The sequence below is a fragment of the Choloepus didactylus genome, chromosome 8, assembly GCF_015220235.1.
Source record: "Choloepus didactylus isolate mChoDid1 chromosome 8, mChoDid1.pri, whole genome shotgun sequence".
Taxonomy (NCBI): Eukaryota; Metazoa; Chordata; class Mammalia; order Pilosa; family Megalonychidae; genus Choloepus; species Choloepus didactylus.
In genome coordinates, this window is record NC_051314.1 from 135,532,093 (window position 1) to 135,557,810 (window position 25,718).

The 25,718-nt window shown below is 49.8% G+C and overlaps 1 protein-coding gene across 7 annotated transcripts in view; it reads left to right on the plus strand.

The window, feature by feature from the left end:
- The window catches only part of PFKFB3 (6-phosphofructo-2-kinase/fructose-2,6-biphosphatase 3), an 83,078-nt gene that overhangs the window by 53,854 nt on the left and 3,506 nt on the right, over positions 1-25,718 (plus strand). For 2 of the 7 annotated variants that reach the window (XM_037845298.1, XM_037845294.1), the window contains exons 2-16: positions 7,206-7,331; positions 8,318-8,414; positions 9,150-9,216; positions 9,837-9,911; positions 10,278-10,334; positions 13,848-13,972; positions 15,147-15,354; positions 15,684-15,830; positions 16,011-16,166; positions 17,773-17,902; positions 18,578-18,640; positions 18,766-18,830; positions 20,844-21,017; positions 22,668-22,690; positions 25,136-25,189. In XM_037845298.1, the coding sequence (XP_037701226.1) occupies positions 7,206-7,331; positions 8,318-8,414; positions 9,150-9,216; positions 9,837-9,911; positions 10,278-10,334; positions 13,848-13,972; positions 15,147-15,354; positions 15,684-15,830; positions 16,011-16,166; positions 17,773-17,902; positions 18,578-18,640; positions 18,766-18,830; positions 20,844-21,017; positions 22,668-22,690; positions 25,136-25,178 (1,556 nt within the window). In that variant the 3' untranslated portion in view covers positions 25,179-25,189. The remainder of the gene's footprint in view (positions 1-7,205; positions 7,332-8,317; positions 8,415-9,149; positions 9,217-9,836; positions 9,912-10,277; positions 10,335-13,847; positions 13,973-15,146; positions 15,355-15,683; positions 15,831-16,010; positions 16,167-17,772; positions 17,903-18,577; positions 18,641-18,765; positions 18,831-20,843; positions 21,018-22,667; positions 22,691-25,135; positions 25,190-25,718) is intronic. The other 5 variants (XR_005218247.1, XM_037845295.1, XM_037845297.1 and 2 more) reach the window with 4 other exon arrangements.

Below are 25,718 nucleotides of genomic sequence, written 5' to 3' on the forward strand. Positions count from 1 at the left end.
CAGAAGCTCCTTAAATCCAGAGAGGAATTTGGTGAAGGCAAGATGCAGAAACAACCCTCTCCCTTTTTATGTTTAAATAAAGCTCACATTATTTACAAAGCACTTTGTAAACCATAATTTGGCCCAACAAATGTAGGTTGGTTTTATATGTGTGTGTATTTTGTATGTATGTGTGTTCACACATGCACAGACTTAGTTGTCCCCTGAGGGTCAAGGTGGTGGGGACAGGATCTGGAAGGAATGATGCAGTTTGAGTTTCTGCAGAGGGCACTGAGATTGGCCGGCATGAGCTCAGTAGTGTGACTTTGAGAGACAGCAAGTGTGCAACGACACTCCTTTGCCTCCAGGCTTTAGAAACCGATCCATTAGACTTGACCAGCCTGCATGTCTCTCACGCACATGAGCCATTTGCCTAAAAATCCCCGTCAGTACCATTCAGAGCTTGGGGGAGAAGTGCAGGTTAAAGCTGATGGATTATGTCCCTTGTCATCGCCCACTCCTGGAATCCCTGGTGTGTGGTTCTGGGCCGTGGTCTCAAACATATTGTTTCTTGCAAAAATATCCCCAGTCTGGATATTTATTACATGTCTTTATTTCAAGTAGTGGTGTCTTTCTTGGTTTACCCACATTTGTCTCATTGGAATAGGGAAAAGAGGGTATTTTTTTCTTGACATCTTTTCTGTCCTCTTTCCTCTCTGTCCCCTCCCCTTCTCTAGTGGCGTTTGAACACTAATGTGGTTTCCTTCCTTCTAAGTCTGTTACCCTCTTTATAAGTGGTCTCTTAATTGGGGGTCTACAGCAGATTCCTCTGTGCTTTATTAACTAAAGTAGGACATGGAGGATATTACTGTCCGTATATAAAGAACAGTAAAACAGCAAAACCCTGAGGCTGATTAGGTTGATACATCTTCTTTTGTAGCACATGCATTAGGCCCCCTGTTGCTACACCAAAGTTCTGGGAAATGTTTCTTACAAAACCTGAAGCTTCTTTCAAATGCAAACCACAACTTGGGGGAGACTACTGAATTTATGGATCTGTGCTTAATTGACAGGGAAGTAAATTAGTCACTGGGCAAGGACTGGCTGCCTACTAAAAATTGAGAGCCTCTGAATTCGAGTCCCTACTTAGCTGGGTGAGTTATTTATTGAACCACTCAGAACCTCAGTTTCCTCTTCTGTAAAGTAGGTTACATTACTCTATACTTAATGGGGTTGTAAGGGATTCCATACAAAGGAGTGGGTCTTGAGAGAATGGCTAGGACTGAGTAGGCGTGAGATGGGGTCATCAATCATCAAATCTTAAATGAGAGTGAGAGGGTATTGATACTGGCCAGTACATGGTTATCCGAAACAGCAAGTAGAAAGACAACATCTTAAAGCACCAACGTTAAAAAAAAATACTTGGGGATGAGACAAACTGCTAGCTTGTCTTTGCTCAAGGATTTAGAATAAACGCTGAAGAGAATTGAGGTTGAAGAAAGATCAGCTTGGTATTCAAATAGTGATGTGAAGACTTTCATCTTGGTAGGAGGTTAAACCCACACTGATGGTGTTTCTAACATCATCAGGAGAAAACTCCTACCTTATCCTACAGGCATGAACTGGCCACTTACAGTTCATAGCAGCAATTCTCAGCCTGGCTGCACATTAGAATCAGCTGGGGAGACTTTGAAATCAAAAGCAGAAACCATTCTGTAGCCACAAACCAAGTCAGATTTGCCTTGGACATCCTGGTTTTTAAGTGCCTCAGGTGATTCCTTGGTCCAGCCACTAGCTGAGAACTACTAGTTTAGGAAAGAGCACTTAAAGGATTTCTTCAGGTGAGACAGACCTAGGCTGAGCCCTAATTCTGTCACTCCTGCTGTGAGTTTTGGTGTATTTATATTGTATTTTATTGTATTTGTCAGAACTAATAGGATATACATATATAAAGAGAATTATTGTAAGGAATTGGCTTATGTGCCCGTGGGGTTGGCAAGTCCTACTTGCATAGGGTGGGCCACAAGCTGGAAATTGATAAAAGTGATTTTGAATTCCCCAGGGGACCCCAGCTGGTTGAAGAGGCAGAAATTCTTTTTTCTGATGTCTGAAGTCCCAAGTTCTGACCTTTAAGATCACCAGCTGGTTGGCTGAGAAAACTTTCCTTGAGGAGGGCAATCTTCCTTTGTTAATTGTAGATACAATGGGCTGAGTAGAGATGCAAATCCATCAATACACCTATAGTAACAATCAGCCCAGCAGTTGACCAAACAGCTGAGTGTCATAACCTCAACAAGTTGACCCATGAAATTGACCATTGCACTTGGTTTTCTAATGTTGAGATTAGTGAAAGCCATAATGGTGTATACTGATCGAGGGCACTGTACAAAACATTTTTTATGTATTATGTTATATACATGTTTAATCCTGCGTTATCCTTTGAGGCATTCACCCATTTTACAGAAGTGAAATGAAAACACTGAAAGGTTAAGTATCTTGTCCAAGGTCCCAGGAAGTGGGAGGTTGGGCCTTAAACTCTGTTGCACTCCTGAGCCTCCCCTCGTAACCGCTATGCTGTTATATAGCCACCTAAACTTACCAAATGGTGCACTAAAATGCCCTATCTCTTGTACACTGGCAGAGACTGCATTGGGTTGGGAAGACTATTTGTTAGACGTAAGATTAATAGTTTAGTTGCTAGCAAAGTAATACTAGCACATGTAACAACCAATGTGTAGAGAAGGCTTTTGAAAGAGCTTTAGAAAGCTATACGAGCCTTCCTCCCCACCTCCCACTTATAGATTTATTCCTAATAGTGACTATGCAGACTCCTGGGGTACTCCAGGTTTATCTTTTAACAGAAGGGTTTGAGTGTGATAGACAACAGTCAAGCTCCTGCTGGTGTTGTGTGCATTCCCCTCTCATGAGGGCCAGTCCTGTTCAGCCTGTTACCCAGAGAGACCATCCTGGGGGGCGGGTGTGTGTGTCTTAACACAGGGTCAAAGCAGGCCCTTTTGCACAGCTTTCATTTCCCCCTTGCTGGTTGCAATAGGTCATGGTGGTTCCTGTAAACATGTAAGTTCCATTAGGTAGTTAGGCAGATGGATCCCTTCTTACATTGCTGCTTGCCGTCTGTCAAAAGTTACTTTGGGTTTTTTCCCTTGAAGTTTTCATTGAAGTATAACTTACTGCGTCTAGAAAAGAACACAAGTGGTTCATTTTACCCCTTCTTTTTGTGGTTAGCATTCAGAGGGCCTGGGTAGAAAAAAGCCTGCCAGAGGTGCAGGGGCAACAGCAACGTGTGTTCCCAACAGAAGTGTGTTTTCAGAGAACGAATTGTGGGGCATCAGTAAGGCGAGTGAGGATGGCTGCCAGTGCTTGACACGTTTTCAGAGGCGTAACTGAATCTAGCTGGAGGGCTAGAATGGGAGCCCCAAAATGCCAGCCTCCCAACCTCACTGAGAATTGGAAAAGCACCGTGCAGGGTGGAGGGGTTTGTCCAGCTGACTTACTGTCATTACCCGCTTATTTTCATAATTGGCTATACCAGGTCACCATCGCCTGCTGCTCATCACGCTTACCAGTGACGCTCTTCGGGTAAGTGTGGTTTCCTGTAGCACAAGTAGCCGGTTTGCATCATATACTAACAAATTGCATCATTAAGCTTTTAGGTCAAGTGTTACTCCCAGGGAAGCTGACCTTGGCCACCCAATACAAACTCACCCCCACATCTGACACCCTCACTCTCTACAAAGACATCTGCTGTGCTTTCATCAAGCATTGATCATGTTCTGAAATTATCTTGTGCGTTAGTTGGCTTGTATATCATCTGACCCCCAACCCATAATGATGTTCCTGAGCAGCAGGGATCGTTCTCCTGGTTCACTCACATATCTCCTGCGTCTTCCATGGCGGCTGAGTAGATGGGCTCACTGAGCGAGTGAGTGAATGAATGTGATGATATTGTAGCATTGTGCAACTTGGCAGTGTCCTCTGAGCTCTTACTCAAGGGACGGCCTTAACCATGGACAACGCCTTTGGCTTGGGGGGTGGTCACTGTGCAATCAAGGTGTTAGACCAGTGGTCTTTAATGGATGCTGAACAGATTCAATACCTATGTACTCCCTTACATGTGTTTAACTTGATACTAAATTTGTTTTATCTACGTTTAAAAGACTTTTTTGTCAATAATGAGTTGAAAATATTAAACGTTTATATAAAGTGAAGTGAGATGGATAAGTACCCTTTGGAGGATCTTGTGTTTTGGTTTGCTAAAGTTGCCAGAATGCAATATACCAGAAATGGATTGGCTTTTACAATTTTATTCACAAATTTACAGTTTCAAGGCCATGAAAATGTCCAGATTAAGGCATCAAGAGGTAGATAGCTTCTCTGAAGAAAGGCCAGTGGCTTCTGGGGTTCCTCTGTCACGTGGGAAGGCACATGGCTGGAGTCTCCTGGTCCTTTTCTGGGTTTAGTTTCTGGTTTTGTGGCTTTCTACAAAATGTCTTTGGGCTTCTACCTTAGCTATTCTCTTAGTTTCTTCTGGAAGCAAACTCTGAATTACATATTTTACCTTCTCTGAGCTCCTTCTCTCTCTGAACTCTCTTGAAGGACTCCAGTAAAGGAGTGAGACCCACCTTGAATGAGCAGGGTCACATCTCCATGGAAACCACCTAATCAAAAGATCCCACCCATGATAGGTCTGCTCCCACAAGAGGGGATTACGAGAACATGGCCTTTTATGGGGTACGTAACAGATTCAAACCAGCCGATTGTGTTAAACCAAATACTTCCCTTCCCTAATTGCTGTGCTGTTGGGTATGGAGAGGAAAAAGCCGAGATCCAGGAAGGATGGTAAGAGAGATGGTGGTGGGATCCCTTTCTAAAAGGGGAGGGATGAGGGAGAATCCGACAAAAAAAGCTGTAGTCCAAAGGTTTTGTAGCTCTAGAAAAGAACACAAATGGTTCATTTCACCCCTTCTTTTTGGGGTTAGCATGCCAGGGAATGCCTGGTTGAGTGACAGATGAGGCCACTTTGACCATCCCTCTTGCCGCGCCTTTGAATCTATGCAAAGAGCCAGACAGATAGAGTGCGTTCTGCCCTGCCATATAGGGGAGTGATGATTTGTCTGCAGCTGAAACCCAACCTGAACTCCTGGCTTAAGATGTTTACTCTGCCATGTTGTTATTGTTTACTTTTATTCCCCCAAAGTATCTAATTGCAGAGGAGATTTATTCATGAGATTAGTGGATAGACGTAATCCCCAATTTGATAACTTAACCTGGTCAACCTCTGCTCTGGCTCCCTGACATTATTCTGGCAGAAGTATTCCATGCATATGTACAGCTGGGTGTGTGTGTGTGCGTGTGTGTGTGTGTCCCTATGCATGCTTTGATGCTCTTGGGAGCAGCAGCACGATGGGGACGTCTGATAAGACTGGGGTGGGGTGGGCTGATTGTTTCCTTGAGGGAAGATCAGGGAGCAGGTATCATTCTAGGCATAAGTGAGAAAACGTCACCAGTCGCTGTCACTTTTCTGCAGCTGCCGATGCACTCTGGGCATGACAGGGTCTGTCTTAGCCTCCCCGTTGTTTTTCAGGGGTGGGGCGGTACATCCTCTTTCTCCGCCTGCCCCTTGGGGAATCAGAAAGCCCCTTGGTGCCCATCCCAGCTGGTCCATCCCGGGCCCTGCAGTGCTGCCGATTGCTAAGAACTCATTTGTTCTGAGGTCACTGGAAGCTGAGGGATACCAGCCAAGGCTTTTTGTGTGTGTGGCTCCTGAATGTCTCCTGATCTCCTGATAGCCTTGCTTCTCCCTCCTCACTCTGCCGGCTGAGGTGGTCACTGGTTTCTTAGAAACAAAGCCCCTTCCCTGTTTTCATACTTGCTTCCTCCTGATCCCCAGCCTGCTGGTCTAGGAAGCAGATCCTAGAATAGCACAGTGGGTGTTTGGACATGTGATTGATTGCAGGTAAACTTTGGACCGGCCTGGGATGTCCAGGGGGCTTCCTCCTTTATTTGTGCCTGAACTTGCTGGTACACAGGTAGGTGCCTGTCGGTGGCACCTGTCGGTACACAGGTGCCTGTCGGTGGTCCCTTCCTCCCCGTTGCTGGCTCTCCTCTGCTGACACGTGCATAGTAGAGGCTTCATCTGAATCTGAGATCTGCTGAGATTTGTGAGTGCACTTTAACAGCTTTCCCTGCAGCCTGGCCAGCCCTGCCGGAGCCTTTTCCATGAACATGTTTTGCGTAGCTGACAAGGAGAGCTCAGCTGATCACAGCAGCCTCTGCCTGGCTCAGGAGTTTTCTCCCTGGGTCTCTTGCTTCCAATAGGAAGACACCGGCTCTCAGAAGTCTCCGTTACCAGGATACTGAAGTCGCCTGCGAGTCTAGGGCTAGACTACAGCCAAGGAAGTGGTCTGTGCCTTAGATTTCCAGCACAGAGTTCTTTTGGCTGCTGCTTTCTTAAAAGCCAGTGAAAATCTCCCTGGCGTTTTGTGTTGCTGAGATTCCAGATGTGGGTCAGGAGCTTAGCGGCTGAAGCCAGGAGGAAAGTCACAGGCAGGAGCCCTGGGTTTACTGGAGATGAATATGGGAGCCGCCGCCCCCCCCCGCCCCCTCCCGGGCACCCTTTGATCTGCCTTTCACTCAGCAGGGCCCTGACATCAATCAGGGTTTGGCAGGAACTGCCCTGAGAGTCTTGGGGGTGGAGGAATTTATCTGTCAACCTCCACAGGGAACACATTTCTTGTAGAAAGACCACCCAGACCTACTGTGTGGTGTTAGGAGCTCTCTCTCTGATTTTGGCTTGCTGGGTTGTGTCCCCTATACCTGCCACCTCTATTTATATATGGTTTTGGAAAACACCGCTTCCTGCCATTAGCATCATCTTCGTGGGTGTTGGAGTCCCTTCCCTCCACCCCAAGGAGGACTCTTTCCACTCTGGGGTTGGTAACATGGTTCTCGTCAGGGCATCAGGCTGGGCACTGGGGGTGGGACTAGGACTCCAAGATGGAGCCACAGTGTGCAGCGGGGGAGCGGGGGACCCATGGCCACCAGGGGGCCCTAGCCCATTTGATTGTCGTGTGCCCAGGGCTTTGAGATGAGGAATGAAACAAGGCAGTGCCTGTGAAATTCCTTAAAGTTTGTTGTGGGGTGTAGGACTTTGTCCCCCAGCCTTTGCCCCTTTATCGACAGCACCTTTCCTTATTGTTCTTTTCCAGCCTGCGGGCCGAAGCTGACCAACTCCCCCACGGTGATTGTCATGGTGGGCCTCCCAGCCCGGGGGAAGACCTACGTCTCCAAGAAGTTGACCCGCTACCTCAACTGGATCGGTGTCCCAACGAAAGGTAAGGCCATGCTGCAGGGCCAGGGCCGTGACATCACGGGCTGCAGCCCTGCTGGCCCAGCCCTCCACAACTGAAAACACCACCTCCCTTTTCTAGTTGTCATTGCTCACTGCCCAGAGCCCCTCTTGTCTGTTCTGTCCCCTTGGATTCCAGCAGTGTCACCCAGCACTGCGGCATGCACGCCCTTACTTTTATGTATGTCAATCCCTGCGTCTCCACGCCACTGAATCCTGCTCAGCTCAGGATTTTGCCTCCTGCGTGAAGCCCTGTCTGAGCACCCCAGCCTGTGCAGACCTTTCTCCTGTAAACCCCCATACTCTTACCTGTAACATTCCTCTACTGGTGTCATAAAGTGCTCCTGCCATCGATTGTGTTTTTATGATTCCTTGCCTGGGCTCCCCAGCTAGATGGGAAATGCCTTGGAGTTGGGGACTAGTTCTTACCTCTGCCCTCCCTTGTGCCAAGCACAGACCTTTGTGCACACCAAGTGCTTAGTCAAAGCCAAGTGCTTCCCCTTGGCTGTGGCTGCCACATTGACAGGAGGATGGCTGGTTTGGACCCAGCTGTGGCTGTAGACCCCCCCACCCCGCTTTTGGATGCCATTGACAGAAACCATTGCACACTAGACTTGACTACCCCTGTTCTCCAGTCTCAGTCTGTGGTTGGTCCACAACTTCCTGAGACTGGGATTGGAGACTGGGCTGCATGGGACAACCTCAGATAAAGTGGACAGCAGCGAGCAGTGCTGCTTGGTCATCGGGAAGCTAGGCTGTTTCCCAGCCCATTTCCTTCAGGAAAGCAGATGGTAACCCTGGACTTGGAAGTTCACTCTCTGGTTTCTATATCTTATCATGCTCTTGTTCACGTTGGTGTTTTTGGGTTTGTTTATTCTCTTTTAGTTTTTTTGAGATAGTATTCCCAGTTGTGAATTGGTCCCTTCTTCCTGCTTGGTTTTCTAAGGCTGCCCTATTCTCTTCCATCCACAGTGTTCAACGTGGGAGAGTATCGCCGGGAGGCTGTGAAGCAGTACAGCTCCTACAACTTCTTTCGCCCTGACAACGAAGAGGCCATGAAAGTCCGAAAGTAAGCTGCCAGCTGCCTGAGGGCCTCGGGCTTTGGTTTTTGCTTTCGGCTTTGAACCACATTCTGTAAGAGAAAGAGAATGGAGGTGGTGGTGCAGCTCTCTGACTTCTGGCTTATATGGAGAGGGCTGGGGGTGGGGCGCGGGCAGTGGGTCAGGCCCTACCCCTGCCGGTGCCTGCTGGGCACTATTAGGGCAAGTCTCTTGGCCTGTGTGAGACTCGCTGCTTTGAGAGTTTCCCAGGTGGTCCAACTTGGCTGACACGGAGATGTTAACGTCTCCGAGGAATGATCGACAGGCTTTACCTGGGAAATCATCTGTTTACATTCAGAAAGGATTTTGTTTAAGCACAGGGTGATCATCAAACCTTGGTATAATGGTGCTTAACCATGGCTGTGTAGTGGAATCACCCAGGGAGCTTGTAAAAGTCCCCGTAGTTGTCCACACCCTGCACCACTCCACCAGAATCTGTGGATGAGATCTGGCCATCACTTCTTTTAAAGCTCCTCAGGGGATTCCACTGTGCAGCCAGGCAGGAGACTACTTCCTGAGGGTGGTTGAAGTGCATCTGCCCTGGACTGCAAATTGGGGAGCCTCTGGTCTGTGGTGCTGAGGCCCCAGAAAGACCTGGCCAGCCTGGCTCAGCACTGAGCAACATAGAGAATTTGCAAGGCCGGGCCTCCCCATCTATTTGGGCCCTGCTCTGAGGCTCGGCTTCTCTCCTTTGTGTGTTTCAGGCAGTGTGCCTTAGCTGCCTTGAGAGATGTCAAAACATACCTGATGGAGGAAGGAGGCCAAATCGCGGTAAGTCAGGAGTAGAGCTGTGCTGGTCCCTAATCCCATCTCAGGATGGTGGTGTCCCCTAGAGAGCGAGAAGGGCACACTGACCTGAGCAGTGCCAAGAGCTGTTGCTTGGATACTGCAGACCTGGAAAGTGTCTTGGCCTGAGAGCTGAGGGTCCAGGAGCTGGAGCAGCCCTGGCAGGCAGTGGGCGAAGTGGGCTCTGGGACCCAGCCAGTGGCGTGCTCAGCTCACTAGCCTCCTCGGGCAGCCGAGCACCATCCCACCCTCCACGGGAGAGGGGTCCTGGGGTTGCTGTCAGGCATGGAAGCTAATGGACCTTCCATCTCAATCCCTGCCCCTCCCCTGCATATTACCTTCATTTGCTTTCCATAGCTGTTCTCAGCTCTTCTCCTACTGTCCCTCAGTGTCATGGGCAGCAGAAAAGGGGAGGCTGGAACGGAGATGGGCGTTGGGCTCTGTAGCCCTCGGTGGGTTCCTTGGTGGGCAGTACAGTCTCTCCATGAGCCACCTCTTTTGTCCTGTTCATGGAAGTGGCAAGCCTGACCTGCTTGGGTTTTTTGGTGACTGTTGTTAAACTGAAAATTCGTATCTTCTTCACTGCTCTTCTCTCTCCCTATCAGGTTTTTGATGCTACCAATACGACTAGAGAGAGGAGACACATGATCCTTCATTTTGCCAAAGAAAATGACTTCAAGGTGAGCCAAATTCCCATCTGATATTGTCCCAGGGAGCTCAGGAGAAAGGAGGAAACCTCAGGAGGAGCTGATGACTGTGTCTGGGGCACCTCTGCTTCCTGCTTAGTACTTAACCTGCGCTGCCCCACTTTAGGTGCCTAAAAATAGCCTCTTCCTTATGTTATGTTGACATAACTAGGGAGGCAGATGCACCCCCAAACTGGAAAGAGTTACAGGATGTGGGATGGGATGGGAGCGTCTCTGCGTGTTGGGGAATTTCGAATGGTGTCCTCCCTCTTTGTTTGGATAATGACGTTTCAGTGGTATTGGAAGTGGCCCTTTCTTTGTGCCACCGATTCCTGACGGTCTGCTTGTCCTTCCACCCAGGTGTTTTTCATTGAGTCTGTGTGTGATGACCCTACAGTGGTGGCCTCCAACATCATGGTAAGACGAAGCAGTAGCTTCTGCTCTTGTATGGAAGCTCAGACCGTGGGGACATTTGTGATCTGAGAAAAGTGTGAAACCAGGTCATTCCTGGAAAAGTAGAACTAATCCCTCAGAGTGAGCTGGTTCCCCCAGAGTTCCCATATGCACCCCCCTCCCTGCCCCAGTTTTCCCTACTATTAGCATTTCACGTTCGTGGAGTACATTTGCTATAGTTGATGAACCGATATCATTAGGATTATGTTAACTATATAATCCATAGGGTTCACCCTTAGTGTTGTTGTACGGTTCTGTGGGTTTTTTGGTTTTGTTTTTATTGTGGTAACATGAAACCAACATGAAATTGCACATTTTAACCACTTTCAAGTATACAACCAGTGGCATCAAGTACATTCACAGTGTTGTGCTATCATCACCACCTTCCTTTACTAAAATTTTTCAGTCACCCCAAACAGAAATTGTGCCAATCAAGCATTAACTCCCCATTTCCCACCCCTACCCCAGCTCCCAGTAACCTGTATTTTAGTTTCTGACTCTATGAATTTGCTTCCTCTAATCAATTTCAGTGAGATCATAATGTCTGTCCTTTTGTGACTGGCTTCTTTCACTCAGCATAATGTCTTCAAGGTCCATCCATATTGTGGCATGTATAAACTTTGTTCCTTTTTTATGCAAAGCTGTAATTTTAAATGTCAAAGCATGTTCTGTGACCTGGACTGGCTTTATCCAGATGTTTTCAGTCAGTGGGCAGTGTTCCAGTTTGCTAATGGCTGCCGCCAAGCAAAATACCATAAATGGATTGGCTTTTTATAAAGGGGGTTTATTTGGCTACAGATTTACAGTTCTGAGGCCATGAAAGTATCCAAACTAAGGCATCAGGTAGAGGATACCTTCACTGAAGGAAGGCCAATGGCGTCTGGAACACCTCTGTCAGCTGGGAAGGCAGGTGGCTGGTGTCTGCTGGTCCTTTGCTCCTGGGTTGCATTTCAAATGGCTCTCTCCAAAATGGCTCTGTGCTTGTCTCTCTTAGCCTCTTCAGCTCCTGTGCATCTAAGTGTCGGGGTCCTCTCTTAGCTTCTCCGGAGCAAACCCTAGGCTAGCATCTCCAAACATCTCCAGGCATCTCAAAGTGTCAGCAAGCGTCTCTCCAAAAGTCTCTGTTAGCTGCTCTGAACTCCTTCTGTCTGTGAGCTCTCTTACAGGACTTCAGTGATTTAATTAAGACCCACCCTGAATGGGTGAGGTCCATATCTTCGTGACAATAATTTAATAAAATATTTCCGCCCTAATCAACAGACTAATCAGTCTGCCCCTACAAGATTGCATTAAAGAACAAGGCTTTTTCTGGGGGACATAATATATCCAAACCAGCACAGGCAGTAAGCAAGTCTTTGTTGGGCCTTAGGAGATGAAGCGGGGGACCAGGTTGGTTGGCTTCTTTGTGTAGATGGCAGGAGCTTTGCAGCCCTGGATGGTATGCGTGGGGGCTCTTTGGGAGAAAGGTGTGGCAGCTCACCTGTGCCGGATGGAAAGGGAGGCAGTGGGCTAATCTTTTGCTGTTAAGGTTGCCTGTAGGTGAGAATAGTTCTGTATTGGGAAAAGCCTGTAGGATTAGCAAGTGGAAGGCAAAATTCCCATGTTTGGGAAGAAATGGGTTGGAGGGGGAGTAAAGCTGTCTTCCTTCTAGCGTGTCTCCATGAACTTGCCAACATGCTCATGCTTATGTCTGTCAAGGGAAGGTTGGCTGTACAAATCAGGGGTAATTGGCAGCATAATTTGAATAATGATCAAGTTTTATCAGCCAATAGCTATATATAGTAAATACTGGTAGAAGCGCTTGCTAAGAAGGCTTTGCCACAGTCTACCTTCTCATGGAGCAGGTAATTTTATATCCAGCTTAAATATCTCAGAATGGGATGTATCTATAAGGAAAACCTGTTCTTATTACTTATACCTAGAGCCTTGTGGTATTGCTATATAGAAATAAACATTTTCCCTTTATTTTTTATATAAAATTTTTTTTATCATGATAACATATGTAATACAGAGTATCCCATTTTTAAGTGCATAGTTCATTGGCATTAATTACATTCACAATGTTGTGCTACCATCACTCGCATCCATTACCAAACCCTTTTCATCACCCCAAACAGAAACTTTGAAGCCATTAAACATAAACTCTCCATTCCCTAAAAGTATACATTTTTAAAGGGGAGGCTGGACATTTGTTATCTTCCTCCATTCCCTAAAAGTATACATTTTTAAAGGGGAGGCTGGACATTTGTTATCTTCCTGTATTGGACTTTTCTCCAAGGCAGTGGAAGTATTTACAAGCATTTCTAAGAAACAAGTTGATAATTCAGGAAGGACTGTGCAAGTTGTGGAAAATCAGTTCAGGTTAGTTTCATTGTGTCCAAAGGAAGAGCTTCAAAGCACAAGGAAGCAGAAGTTGCAGCAGCCTAAGCAAAGGGTTTTTCTATATATCTTTGGTGTGGTTCTACTAGTTCCTCTTGGTAGTGAAGCAAAATGCTACCACAACATAATTTCCCCCCAGTGAGCGGTCACTAGTGTGCTTAGCTCAGAGCCCACCGTTCATCTCTTGGAGCGTTCACACATTTACTCATTTGCCCTGACCTTCCTTCACCCTCTATGTTCAGAAATTTCTCTGATTAAGCCTTAAAGCAATAACTTTGCAGGTTAAGCCTCCCCACGGTGCTCTCCATGTGGGTGGCTGTGCTGGGGAGAAAGGAGCCTGTGAACTTAGATTTTTGAAGTGTAGCTGCCTTTCTCTCAAAGCTATGGCAATAGTTGAGAAAAAAAGCATATGCATTGAAAAATTCAGTTTCCCTAAAATCTACCAGGCTTCTCAGACTTACTGTTGAGTTACAGGATATGGCTGACTCTAGTGTCACATCTCCTCTACCCCTTCCCATGAGTAAACAGATGACAAGGACATGGGCTGTGTGGTCTTGGTAGAGAAGCAGAGGGCCGCTGCTGCTCCCCCACTGCGTGACCAGTAGCAGGCTTGATTTGAGTGCTCACCGCTTCCTCGGTGGCTGGGTGGAGGAATTGAGCCTGGCATGCAGGGACAGTGTTATCTCTAGCAACTACTAATTGTGCCTTTTATAACCAACAGCCCACTCTGGTGTAGCAAATATTGCAGCTGCTTAAATGCAGTTCTGTTGACTTGAGGGCCAGGCAGTCTGGGGGTGACTCACTTACTAGATTGATACCCAATGGGTGAATCTTTTGGAGGTGTTCACTAAGGAGTCCTCTGGATTTCCTGCTGTGTGGCAGGCCAGCCTTGCAGCCAGCAGTTCTCTGTCTACTGCGTAATCATCAGGTTGTGACTCAGCTCCCGGTGTGTTTTTTTTTCTCTTAAATGCTGGGTAGGATGAGCTTTATAGTCTGAGTCTTTCTGTGCCTTCCCCTTTTGAAAGCCCCAAATCCTGCCTAATCCACGCAGAAAGGCCTCCAGCGTGATTCACCAGCTGCCTCTTTGTGGTGTTTCAGGAAGTGAAAATCTCCAGCCCGGATTACAAACATCGCAACTCAGCAGAAGCCATGGAAGACTTCATGAAGAGGATTAATTGCTACGAAGCCAACTACCAGCCCCTTGACCCGGATAAATGGGACAGGTATTTCCTAAGAAGGGACCACCTCTGAATTAACCCATGTTTTCACGGTTTACCTGATGTCCTCCGAAACATTTGCTGCTGGATTCTTTTTACAAACTCTCTTTAAAAGTTTCTTTTTTTTCTGTCTGTCTCTCTCCCCATGATTACAAATGCAGATTCAGTGTAAATATTTCAGACACTAACTCTGTAGAAGTATATAAAGGAAACATGCATTTGAGCCCCAGTCTTGCTATTGTTGCTGTGATGTTTTCTTTTTCCTTTTTTTTTTTTTTTTAATTTACTTATAGAGAAGTTGTAGGTTTTCAGGAAAAGCATGCAGAAAGTTCAGAATTCCTATATCCTCCCCCCACCCCATTTTGCCTATTATTAACATTTTGCATTAGCTTGGTGCCTTTGTTACAATTGATGAACCATTCTTATTATAATTATATTAACTGAGGTTCATAGTTGACATTAGCGTTCACTCTCTGTGTTGTGAGTTTTTGTGTTTTTTTTTTTTTGTTTTTAATTTAAAAACTTATTGTGGTAACGTGGTAACATAATATTTCCTGTTTTAACTATTTTCAAGTAAACAATTCAGTGGCATTAACTACATTCACAGTTATGCTACCATGAATACCATCCACTACTGAAATTTTTCCATCACCCTGACAGAAACTCTGCACCCCATAAGCATTAAGTCCCTGTTCCCCACCCCAGTCCTGGTGACCTGTATGCTAATTTCTAACTCTGTGAATTTGCACATTCTCATTATTTCGTCTCAGTGAGATGATGCAGTATCTCTCCTTTTGTGCCTGGCTGATTTTACTCCACATGATGTCTGCCAGGTCCATCCGTGTTGTAGCATATGTCAGAACAAGTTCATTCCTTTCCCGATGGTTTCTTTCACTGGCTTTTTTATACCTTGCTTTCTCCCCCTCCTGGGAAACCAGCCAACCTCTTGATCAGACTCGTGCTGTGGGAATTGGTGGCTGTGCTTATACTCACTGACTTTAAGTCAGTAGATTCAGTCTTGACTCTCGAGGAGCTTACGCTCCGCCTGGAGGAGCAAGTCCTTTAGAGATTGGTCTGGGCCCAGGGCCTTTTACACATGGGACTGGGTGGGCTGGGTGAGCCGGGCTGGCAGGTGCAGCGTTCTGAAGCCAGGCTGGTCCTGGGTGGCCTCTCTCTGCAGGGACTTGTCATTCATCAAGGTGATCGACGTGGGCCGGCGGTTCTTGGTGAACCGAGTCCAGGACCACATCCAGAGCCGGATCGTGTACTATCTGATGAACATCCACGTGCAGCCCCGCACCATCTACCTGTGCCGGCATGGGGAGAGCGAGTACAACGTCCAGGGGAAGATCGGGGGGGACTCTGGCCTGTCCAGCAGGGGCAAGAAGGTAGGAGGAGAGCGAGCGGAAGAGCTGGGAAGTTGGGGGGATGGAGCCGGAGGTTAGGGAGGCTTTGGGGTCATGGGGCTGGTGGGGTGTTCCATTTCTTGCTGCTGCCTCCGTGTACCTGCTGTGTGCGTGTGTAGGAAAGGGAAGGGTCTGTTGTGTTTGAGGAGGGCTACCTGGAGTGCAGGCAGGGGCTGGCCCTCACTTGCAGCTGGGCCCTTACTTCCTCACCGTTCCACTGTGGTCGCCTGGCTGTCCTCAGTGCTGACCGTGAATGGCAGAGCAGGAGCCCGGCACCCAGTGTTGTTCCCTCTCGTCCCATTCCCTCTCAGTTTGCCAGTGCCCTGAGCAAATTTGTTGAGGAACAGAACCTGAAGGACCTCAGGGTGTGGACCAGCCAACTGAAACGGACCATCCAGACAGCAGAGGCCCTCAAACTGCCTTACGAGCAGTGGAAGGCGCTCAACGAAATTGATGCAGTGAGTGCCTGCATCCCGCTATGGGGGGTGAGGGGTTTGGTGGGAGAGGGGATGGAGCCCTCCTTCCCGTGGGGTGCAGTGGGGGAGTGGGGTGGCCATGCATATCTCCCTTGGGCGTCCTGAATTCGTGAGACTTCTTTCAGACCCACTTACCTTGCTGTCTTGCATTGGCCGACTAAGGGTGGCCCTTTGGACATATCCTCTCGAGTGACTTCTGGATGTTTCCGCCAGGGTGTGTGTGAGGAGATGACTTATGAGGAGATCAAGGAGACCTATCCTGAGGAGTACATCCTGCGGCAACAGGACAAGTACTATTACCGCTATCCCACTGGCGAGGTGCGTGCTGGGGACGGCCTCATGTCTTCCCCTCTCTTCCATTGTAGTCACATGTTCATGCAGCGAGTAATTTTCAAGTGTGCTCTGGGTGTCCTGTGGAGGAGCTCACGGAGGGCCTTTGCAGAGGCCAAGAGGAGGGTCAGGGTGGGCCAAGAGAAGGTGGCCGGGGAGGTGTTCCCAGCTGCAACTCACTGCTGATGGTTGCATGATCACCCCTGGAGAAGAAGGAATCTTACATTTCACCAATTTCTTGAGCGCCTCATCTATTCTGAGTGCTTGCTCCTAACATGAAGTCTTCTTAAACTGAACCTTGTAAACAGCTCCAAGAGAAGCACAGTTGTATTTTCTGTTAAGCAGAAGTGGTAGCTGTTGTGTCTCCAATGACAGACATGGTGAAGCGGGGAAGAGACGAGATTGTGGGTGGTGGTTCACTCGGCACAGAGGTTTTGCACTTGGCTGCAGGCAGGCTGGTAGACAGGCAGCCGTGGACACGCGGCCTCAGGCCACGGGCACTGACGCTCTGAGCTGGCACTAATGAGGGCCTGTCCCCAAGCTCGGCGTGAACTGACTCTGGGTGAGTGAGCAGCAGCTGCAGGCTGGGACAGACCAGGGGTCCAGAGTGCAGTTTGTGCCCCGGGAGTCCCGCTGCAGGCCTCGGTGTGGTGGCAGCCGGTGGGGTCCCTCCACCTGTCACCCTGCTCAGCACTTGTCACGTCTCAGTCTCCTGTAGGCTGGGACACCTGGTTAGCGAGAGAAGGAAAGGGTGGCAGCAGAGGGGCTAGCGCGAGCAGGAGCCTTGGTGGTCTCTTTAAAGTCACAAGCCTACATCCCCCCTTGTTAAAATTGAGATGTTCACATAGCCTGAAAGCCAGCATTTTCAGTTATGCAGTTCACTGATTTTTAGTATATTCACAATGTTGTGCAGCCATCACCACTATCAAATTCCAGCACATTTCCATCCTCCCCCAAGGAAACCCTGAACCCCCTCCTCCTCCGTCTCCTGACAACTCTAATCTACTTTCTGTCCCTGCAGGATTTGCCTTTTCTAGACATCTCATATAAGTAGGACCATACATTTCCGCCCTTTGTATCAGGCTTCTTTCACTTTAATTTGGTGTCTTTGCAGTTCATCCATGTTGTCGCATGTATTTCATTCCTTTGTAGGGCCCAGCAGTAGATTCCATTGCCAGTTGCCAAGCCCAGCCCCCTCCCCCAGCCAGGGCCTCACTCCTGTGTGGAGCATTAGGAATAGGACGTTGTTGTTGAGAGAGCCAGGCAGCTTTACTGTGGCCCCTCAGCGCTGCTCCACCAAATCCTTATCAACACAGAGGCTGAATACTTATCAACACAGAGGCTTAATCCTTATCAACACAGAGGCTTTTCCTTTTCTAGGAAGTCGCTGAGCTGGGGCTCCCTGATGAGAGGGTCCTACCTCCCCCAGTCCTCTGCTGGGAAGGCAGCCCCTATGACATGGCAGGGTGTGCATTGGCTGCCATGCACCCTCTGGCTTCTCATGCTGAGAGACAGTGGGTGGCAGAGGCTGTCGGCCCCCGACTCCCCCGTGCAGTCCTGCCCTGACCTGCGGCCCTGTCCCTCTGTCTTGCAGTCTTACCAGGACCTGGTCCAGCGCCTGGAGCCAGTGATCATGGAGCTGGAGAGGCAGGAGAACGTGCTCGTGATTTGCCACCAGGCCGTCCTGCGGTGCCTGCTGGCCTACTTTCTAGATAAGAGCGCAGGTATGGCCGTCATCTGCAGCTTCTGTCTGGAGAGATTAGGAACTGGGCCAGCTGTGACCGCAAGAAGGAGGGAGGAGGGGATCTGCCTTGTGAGCGTGGTGCCTGCTCTGCTGCTGAGTGTAGGAAAGTCGGGGCAGCGCCTCTGGCTCCCGGCCTACCAAGGGGTCTGCACTGATGATGTTCCTCTTTGCTGGCCCTTTGGAAACTCTTTAAACACTCTGATGCACAGAGGGCTTTATCGTTTTGTAAAACAGCCTCCTGAAAAAGCCTCTGGTCTCCACGAATCAGTGGGTCTCTGGGGAATGTGGAGGGGGAGCAGCTTTCTTCCACCCACCTCCAGGAGAAAACAGCCCAGAATACTCTAACAATCCTTTTAAAACTTTGTCTTGTGTCTGCCAAGGTTCAGGTTTTTTGTTCTTTGTTTGTTTGTTTTATACTCCACCTCTGGTTGGGTGAGGGTGGGTTTTAGTTTTGCCTTGATTCTGTTCTTTTGCTTAGCTGTCGTCTTCTAGGGCTGGCAGGAAGTGGGATGGCCTGGGCGCTGGGGGGCTCCTGTGCCTGGGTGTGGCTTCTGGGGTCTAGACGGGTTGGGAGCTCACTGTGGACTCGAGGTGGCCTGTCCACACGTCCCTGTGCTGCAAGCCTCACAGTGGGGTGTGTGGCCGTGTCTTTCAGAGGAGATGCCCTACCTGAAATGCCCTCTTCACACGGTCCTGAAACTGACACCCATCGCTTATGGTAAGTGCTGCCACGGCTGCCGATGTTGGCTGCCATGTGACTGCGGTTCCTGGTGACTACAGAGTGTTCAGTGGGGTCCGCCCCCTGTTAACCAGAAGCTGAGCTCCCTCCCACCCTCTGCCTAGGTTGCCGTGTGGAATCCATCTATCTGAACGTGGAGTCAGTGAACACACACCGGGAAAGGTCAGAGGTGAGTATGCACCTCGATGCCTCCGGCCCCTCAGCACCCCCCTTCCTGCCCTCCTTCACGCGGGGTCAGGGGCCAGCGGGTCACACAAGAATGAAGTCCTGGTTGAGTTGCCTGTAGATGCTGACGTGTGCCACTCGGGGCTCTCGCTGTGGAGCTGTGTTTGGAACAGGCCTGGCTGACTCCTCCCTGTTCTTAGCATCTGTGTATTCCTTCCCTCTCTTTCTTGTGGCTTCTTGGGATCTTTGCTCCCCCCCTCCCCTTTTTTTTTCCAATGCTCTCTCCCCAGTTCTAGTATCATAGTTAGTATGAAACAGGAAGACACGATTTCCTTTGAAAAGTAATAATTGCACAATTATTGTTGCCTTTTCCTTTTCAGGCGGTTAAAACCATACCTTCAGGTTGCAGAGTTACCGTTTAAAACAGGGCTGGGTGGCAGTGCAATACTCTATATATAACTTTCAGGTCCAGAATGGCAAGAATATGGTAATACAGGAAAAGTGAGTGGGGCTGGAGAGACATAGATTTGATCTGGAAATTGGAGACATGAGGGATGGTAAATGGACAGTCTTCTTCTTCTTTTTTTTTTTTTTTTTTCTTTCTTTCCCCAAGAGACCTCCCAGTGCCTTGTTGCATCTAATTTCCACCTCAGGAAGGTCTGAAATTTGGTGGGGCATCAGATTGGACCTCTTACCAGGGCAGTTCAGGGTTCTTCCCAAGTGTCCGTTGTGAAAGCACATCAGCATTTACTTTACACCAGCCTCAAAGTGTGATGCTTTGCCAGTGGTGTCCGTCTGACCCTTCTTGTTCCAGGCGACTTCCTTGGCCAGACAGGTGACTTCCCTCTTCCAAGGAGCTTGCCCACAAGACCAAGCGTGTGTGAAATGGCTCAGTTGACTTCCCAACCTCGACTAGCGCTTGCCTGGCTGATTGACGGAAACAAAAGAGAACTGCCTTTCTCTCGTGCCTCTGTCCCCGGTCCTTGGTGTGGTTGACCAGATGCTACATTAGCTGCATGAGGAGTGGACCTGCAGGGAGGGGGTAGCTGGGGCTGGCTTCGGTCTGGCTCCGGCTGCTGCTCCAGACTTGGGCTGGGCCTGGACCAGGCTCTGGTGGTCCCTGATCGTTCCCTGAGAATGATGAGGGCAGCCCCACAACAGAGGCCAACCTGGAATTTGAGCCATGAGCTATAGAAATGATGGCTGCAAGGTCTTCAGAAGCCCCCCAGCCCCCTGCAGCTCCTACTTAGGACAGTCCTGCAGAGCCTGGGGACACGGGCCCCTGCGTTCTTTTTAAGAATGAGGCTGGCCCTCCACCCGTGGTAACCTGTCACTTTGATAAGAAGGCTAGCGTTTGGGTCCTGGCAGTCAGATTCTGCCCCTCTCAGTTTTTCTGCGTCTTTATAGCCTCCTCGCTGTTGAAGCCTTCACTGCCAGGGAATTATTTATGTGGAGCACAAATTGTCCGTGTGCATTCTGCAGACCCCGTGTGTATCCTGGACCCCATCAGTGGAAGGGAAGCCGAGCAGATCTTCCTTTCCCTGCTGGTTCCCAGTGAGCCTGGCCTCCTGTCCTTCACCCCAGTCTCTCTCTGCTAACTCTCCTCCTTTGCCTTTCTCCCAGGCGAGAAGCAAAATTCTTTTCTCTGACCTTGTTACCTGCTGTAATTGAGTAACTTTTGTCAGTGCTGAACCAAATTGGAGAATTGGTCCTGGTGTCTGTGCCTCACCTGCCATATCTTCCATGCTTTGCAGACGTTGCCTTGGTCCCTGTGGGTGTGTTCTTTGGAGTGACCTGGGGAAGGAGTATGGGGGGGAGTCACCCCTGTTCTTGACAGCGGGGAGATTCAGGGCTAACCACAGCTCCCTGGCCCCAGAGCCTGCACCTCTGTCAGTCTCGTCTCATTCAAATCCAGAAGCAGGGAACCTTTTTTTTTTTTTTTAACCCCCTTTTGGCTTAGTTACCTACCCCCTCCTCGTAACTGTCTCCTTCTCTCTTTTGTCTTTATCTCGCTTAGGATGCAAAGAAGGGACCTAACCCGCTCATGAGACGCAATAGTGTCACCCCACTAGCCAGCCCCGAGCCCACCAAAAAGCCTCGCATCAACAGCTTTGAGGAGCATGCGGCTTCTCCTTCTGCTGCCCTGCCCAACTGCCTGCCCCAGGAGGTGCCCACGCAGCTGCCGGGACAAGTTAGTCGACTCCCCTCTCCTTCTGGGCAGTTGCGGCGCGTCCCTGGGGGCAGAGGGGAGGGCACCCGGCTGGGTGCAGGGATGGCCTCAGACCCAGAGGGTGTGTGCGTGTACACGTGCACGTGTGGGTGTGCGTGTACACGTGCACGTGGCGTCCACGTGCGAATATGCGTGTGCGTCAAGTGCGTGTCCATGTGTTTGTGTGAGGGGGGAGGAGGGGAGACTTGAAGATGCCATCTGGAAATTGTGGCGCTGGGGCGGTCCTTGCTGACGGCGGTGGTGACTGCAAACGCGCCTCCTTGCAGAGATGACCTTTACTGTTCAGAACCAGGCAGAGCAGAGGGAACACAGCAATGTCAGGGTCTTGCCGCACATTCGTGAATCGCTTTCCCTAAAGCAGACGCCCAGTTGAGATGTCGGCCTCGTGGAGCCTGCAGATTGCTTGCTGGCTCTTGGCCATGTCTGGGTGTTTTAATTTACCTCTCTCCGTTGCCATCACTCCCCATCTCAGAAAAGCCCTAGTCAGAAGGGCCCTTGGAACTCAAGCTCTACCCTCAGACCAGCTGAAACCAGCCTCATTTCATTAGCTGTGAAGATTAAATTGAGGCTGGAAGGTCTTGCTGTTGGGAGTTGATTTGTTTTCAGCACATTTATTTTCCTCCAGGACGGCCGAGAACCTTTGGGGACTACGTGGGGTATAGAAATCCCTGGCCACACATTTTGGTACTTCCTGGGAGTTCCCCCACCTCCACCCACCCACCCTGGTCTCTTAGAGAGAAATTCCAGGCTAAATTTTGAATCAGATTTATCAACTGGGTGCTGAGGCTGCCGCTGTGTTACCCACAGGGCATTTTCTCATAGCCCGTGAGCTCTGCCCGCGTTTCCCCGAAGTTGACTTAAACGTGGTGGTGTTGGGAGTGGGGTGGGGGGCAGCACTCGGTGACCTGGCAGCTCGTTCACCTCCGTTGGCCCCAGTTTTCTCACCTTTGCACTGGGGAGAATGGCATCTCCCGCCGAGGGTGAGTCAAGAGTGGTTCATGCTGAGTGTCTAACAAGGTGCCCGGCACAGACAGATCCGGGTGGGTGTTAGGTGGCGAGGACTAACTGGGAGTGGAGACTGGCTCCTGGTGTGGCTCTGCCCCAGCTCTGGCTGCAGGGTTTTAATGGTCAGGCCACGTCACCTCTTGGGCTTCCGCCTCCTTATCTTTTAACATCGGGGGCTATAGAAGTGGGAGACCCTTAAAAAGTTCTGCGATCACAGGTGGTTTCTTGGGAACCCTTGTGAAATGGTGTCTAGTGACATTCTGTTTTGGTGTAAAGCATGGGGTTGTGTTTGGAGGTTTTAGGGACCATGGTAGATGTTTGGGGGCCTGGCCCAGGGAGGGATGAGGTGAGGTCACAGCTGCACTTGGCCTCAGGAGGACACAGTGGACAGAGTGGCTGGTGTCCCTCTCCACCCCCTCCCCTGCTCCCCTCCACCTAGAGCTGCTCCTTCGGGCTCTGCAGTCCCCAGGGGAGCCTGGAAGCCGCTGGCCGTGCCAGGAGTGGTTCGGAGGATGTGGTCCCACTAAGTTATGCTCTGGTTTCAGGGAACCTGGCCCCCACGCTGGTCTCCTGACTGACTTCTCTTTCAACTTTTTCTCTCTGCAGCCTTTGCTAGGGAAAGCCTGTTTGTAAGTATTTTTCTCTGAATAATTTTGCTGCTTGCCCCTCTTTATTTTTGTTTGCTGATTTGGACTCCTGCCTGTTCCCGTGTTGAGAATAAGGACAGTTTAGGTGAAGCCTGAAGTCTTCCATGGGGGAAGGAGGAGATGAGGGTGGGCAGAGGGAAAAGATAATTCATGGATTTCTAGAAAAGGATGCTAGAAATAATGGTGTCCCAGCTGTTTTTCAGTGTGTTACACTGCTGCCCCTGCGACAGCCCACTTCTTTCTCCTCAGTCCTTCTCAGGGCTCTGGGGTGCTCTGATTGCACTGGTCTGTGGCTTGATATGAATCCAATATTTACCTCCTGGAGTCAGCTTTTGCTGGCAAGCTAGGTCTGTACCTGCTACTGTAGTCTTTTCATAAGCTCTTGCTCTCCCTAGTAGACTGTTTTGTTTCGAGGGGCAGATTTACTGGGAGCCTGATCTGCAAAACAAATCTAGAAAGTATGGTGGGGCCTCGAGCCCTGCAGCCTCCCCCTCTGGGTTCTCGCACTCCGGAATATTCCACGTGGAGTTGTTCTTCTGGATCAGGTTGTCCTGTATCTGAACCTGCTCAGCCTTTAATAGTCGCTTTCAGAATTGGTGGTAGTTTTCATTTTTGATTCACTTGATTTCCCCCTTCCTTCAGCCAGAGCTCCCTGGCAGAAACTTTCTGGTTAAGCATTAGCTGTAGCAGCCAGTGGACAATTCATCGATTCCTTTGCTCCGATGATCCCCAACCACAGAAAGAACCAAGGCCTTTAATTTTCATATGAGCCACCATAAAATACCACCTGGCCCATTTTTTCCTTTTTGCTAATGGTTACCTTGACTGATTTATGCAGAAACTGAAAAAGTTTGTGGAGTTCAGCATTATAAGCTTAGGAGAGGCATGTTTTGGGGAAAATAGGAGTTGCTTAGCGTGGTGAACTGAGGTAGAACTACATGGAATAAAATGCATTTGTGTAATGCTTAGAGCTCAGAGAAAGGGCTCATACGTATCTGACGTCTCTGGTCCTTAAACTAACCCTAGGGGAAGTAGTCAGGGCAGTTACCATCCCGTTTAATGGGTGAGGGCTGAGGTTTGGTGACTGGCCCACAGTCACCCAGCCAGTATGTGGCAGAACCAGTGCTTGAACATGTCTCCTGGTTCTGAGAGTCGGCTTCTTGCTCTCTACCAACTTCTGGGAACAGCCAAGATACTATTTACCCACCTCAGTCAGAAGCTGCCTGGTGTTTGCAGCCCTTAGGGCACTTCCTGGGAGCTGTGTGATTTGCTGCCTCCCCCTGCAGCCTCTTGCTTTCACCTGCTTCCCAGAACTAAGTTTCGTTGACTTCATGTGGCTGTTCTCCCTGACTCTCACTCTTTACAGAGAAAGATCCTCACAGTCCATTATCCATTACCCGCTCCGAGCCAGGAGTTGCACATGGAATACTTTGGGGTCAAGGGCTCGCTTTGTATGAAAACCAGCTCCTGGGTTTGGTGCCTTTAAGGTGCATGCTGACCCTGGTGTGTCTGTCCCACCCCAGGTCACTGTCCTGACCCTGGTCACTGCGCCTTCCTCCTACCTGGGTGTGTGCCATTTGGGGCCTGTCCCCCCAGCCTTCTAAAGTTGACCTTGCCCATCTCCAAGGCTAGTCGTGCTTTTAGCTAGAAGTCCTCCGGTTCTGCAGACTCATGCTCTTTCGAGCCCCAGCCCCAGCCCAGCCTGGGAGCCTGGTGGTCACAGATCCCTTCAGCTTCGGGGTTGCAGGCATAGCTGATTCCAGGCGTCAACCTGGGCCCCGTGACCAATGTTTATTCTTAAAGTCAGACTGATGGGGGTTTGAGTCTTGGGTCTCTACCCTCTCCTCTGTCTTTGGAACTTTGGACAAGTTAATGCAATTCCAGGACCTCACTTTCCTCAGCTATAAAATGGAGATAGTAACTTTATAAGATGTTGTGATAAGGAGGATTTAGACATAGCACCGAGTGGACTCTGGCATACCTGAGTGGCTGATGGATAGGAGCTGCTGCTGACCGAGGGGCTTGGCCCTGGGGCCTGGCCACACCTCTCTGCATTTTGCTGCTCTCCTGATCCCGCTACACCAGCCCGATGGGTTTTTCTTCTCCTGGGCAGCACGAGTGCTCAGATGTGAGAGTGGGGGAGCCCCTGGGCTTTAGGGGTAGTGGCCTGGCTATGCATGTCCCACCCCCTGACGCCAGCCTCTTGGTTTCCTGGGACAGGGGGACCTCCCTCCCGGTGCAGCCCGTGTGGTCCTGTCCCTGGGGCCGCGCTGGCTGCCCCGGGGTCCAGAGGCCATCAGTGTCATCGTGGTGTGTCCTCCGTTACAAATTTCATGTGCACACTAAAAAAGAAAATGTCACTAAAGTTGTGTTTTGTTTTTTTTTCCTCTTCCCACCTGCTTCTTCCTTTTCCCCACTGCGTGAAAGACGAACTGTCTGTCACATATTTTCAAAGTTCTCTCCTTACTAACCCTGGGACAGGTAAATGCGTGGCGCATGCTCCCTCTGTCCCCTCCCGCGTCTCCCTGCGCCCTGGCAGCTCTCCGCAGCGCGGCCCCGTGAACATGTCACTCCATGCATCCCAGTGCCGGGGCGTTTCTCCACGAGCAGCACCATTGTCTCGCTGTCTCTCTCTTCTCCTCCTTTCCAGTGTCTCTCTTGTCCCTCCATGTGTCCTGAGCCAGGGACACCGTGAGCGAGTGATGTGAATGGCCCATGCCTTGCGGTTCTCCGTTGTGACCATTTGTGGGTGTCCTGGCTGGTGCTGTCGAGGGCAGGTGGAGCCAGTGGCTGTACCAGGAACAGCAGCCCCTTGCTCTCTAATAATCCCTGTTAGAGACGTGAGGACGCAGGGCACTCTCCTGGAGACTCATAGAGGGTTTGTAACTTCCTGGTGGCCCGAGGGTCAGGTTGCCTGTGTTTCCGAGTCTGGGAGGCACACTCAGAGCTGGGTGTTGGCATCAGTGCTGCCCCACAGCCAGCTTCTCTCATCCAGAGACTTGTCCAGCCT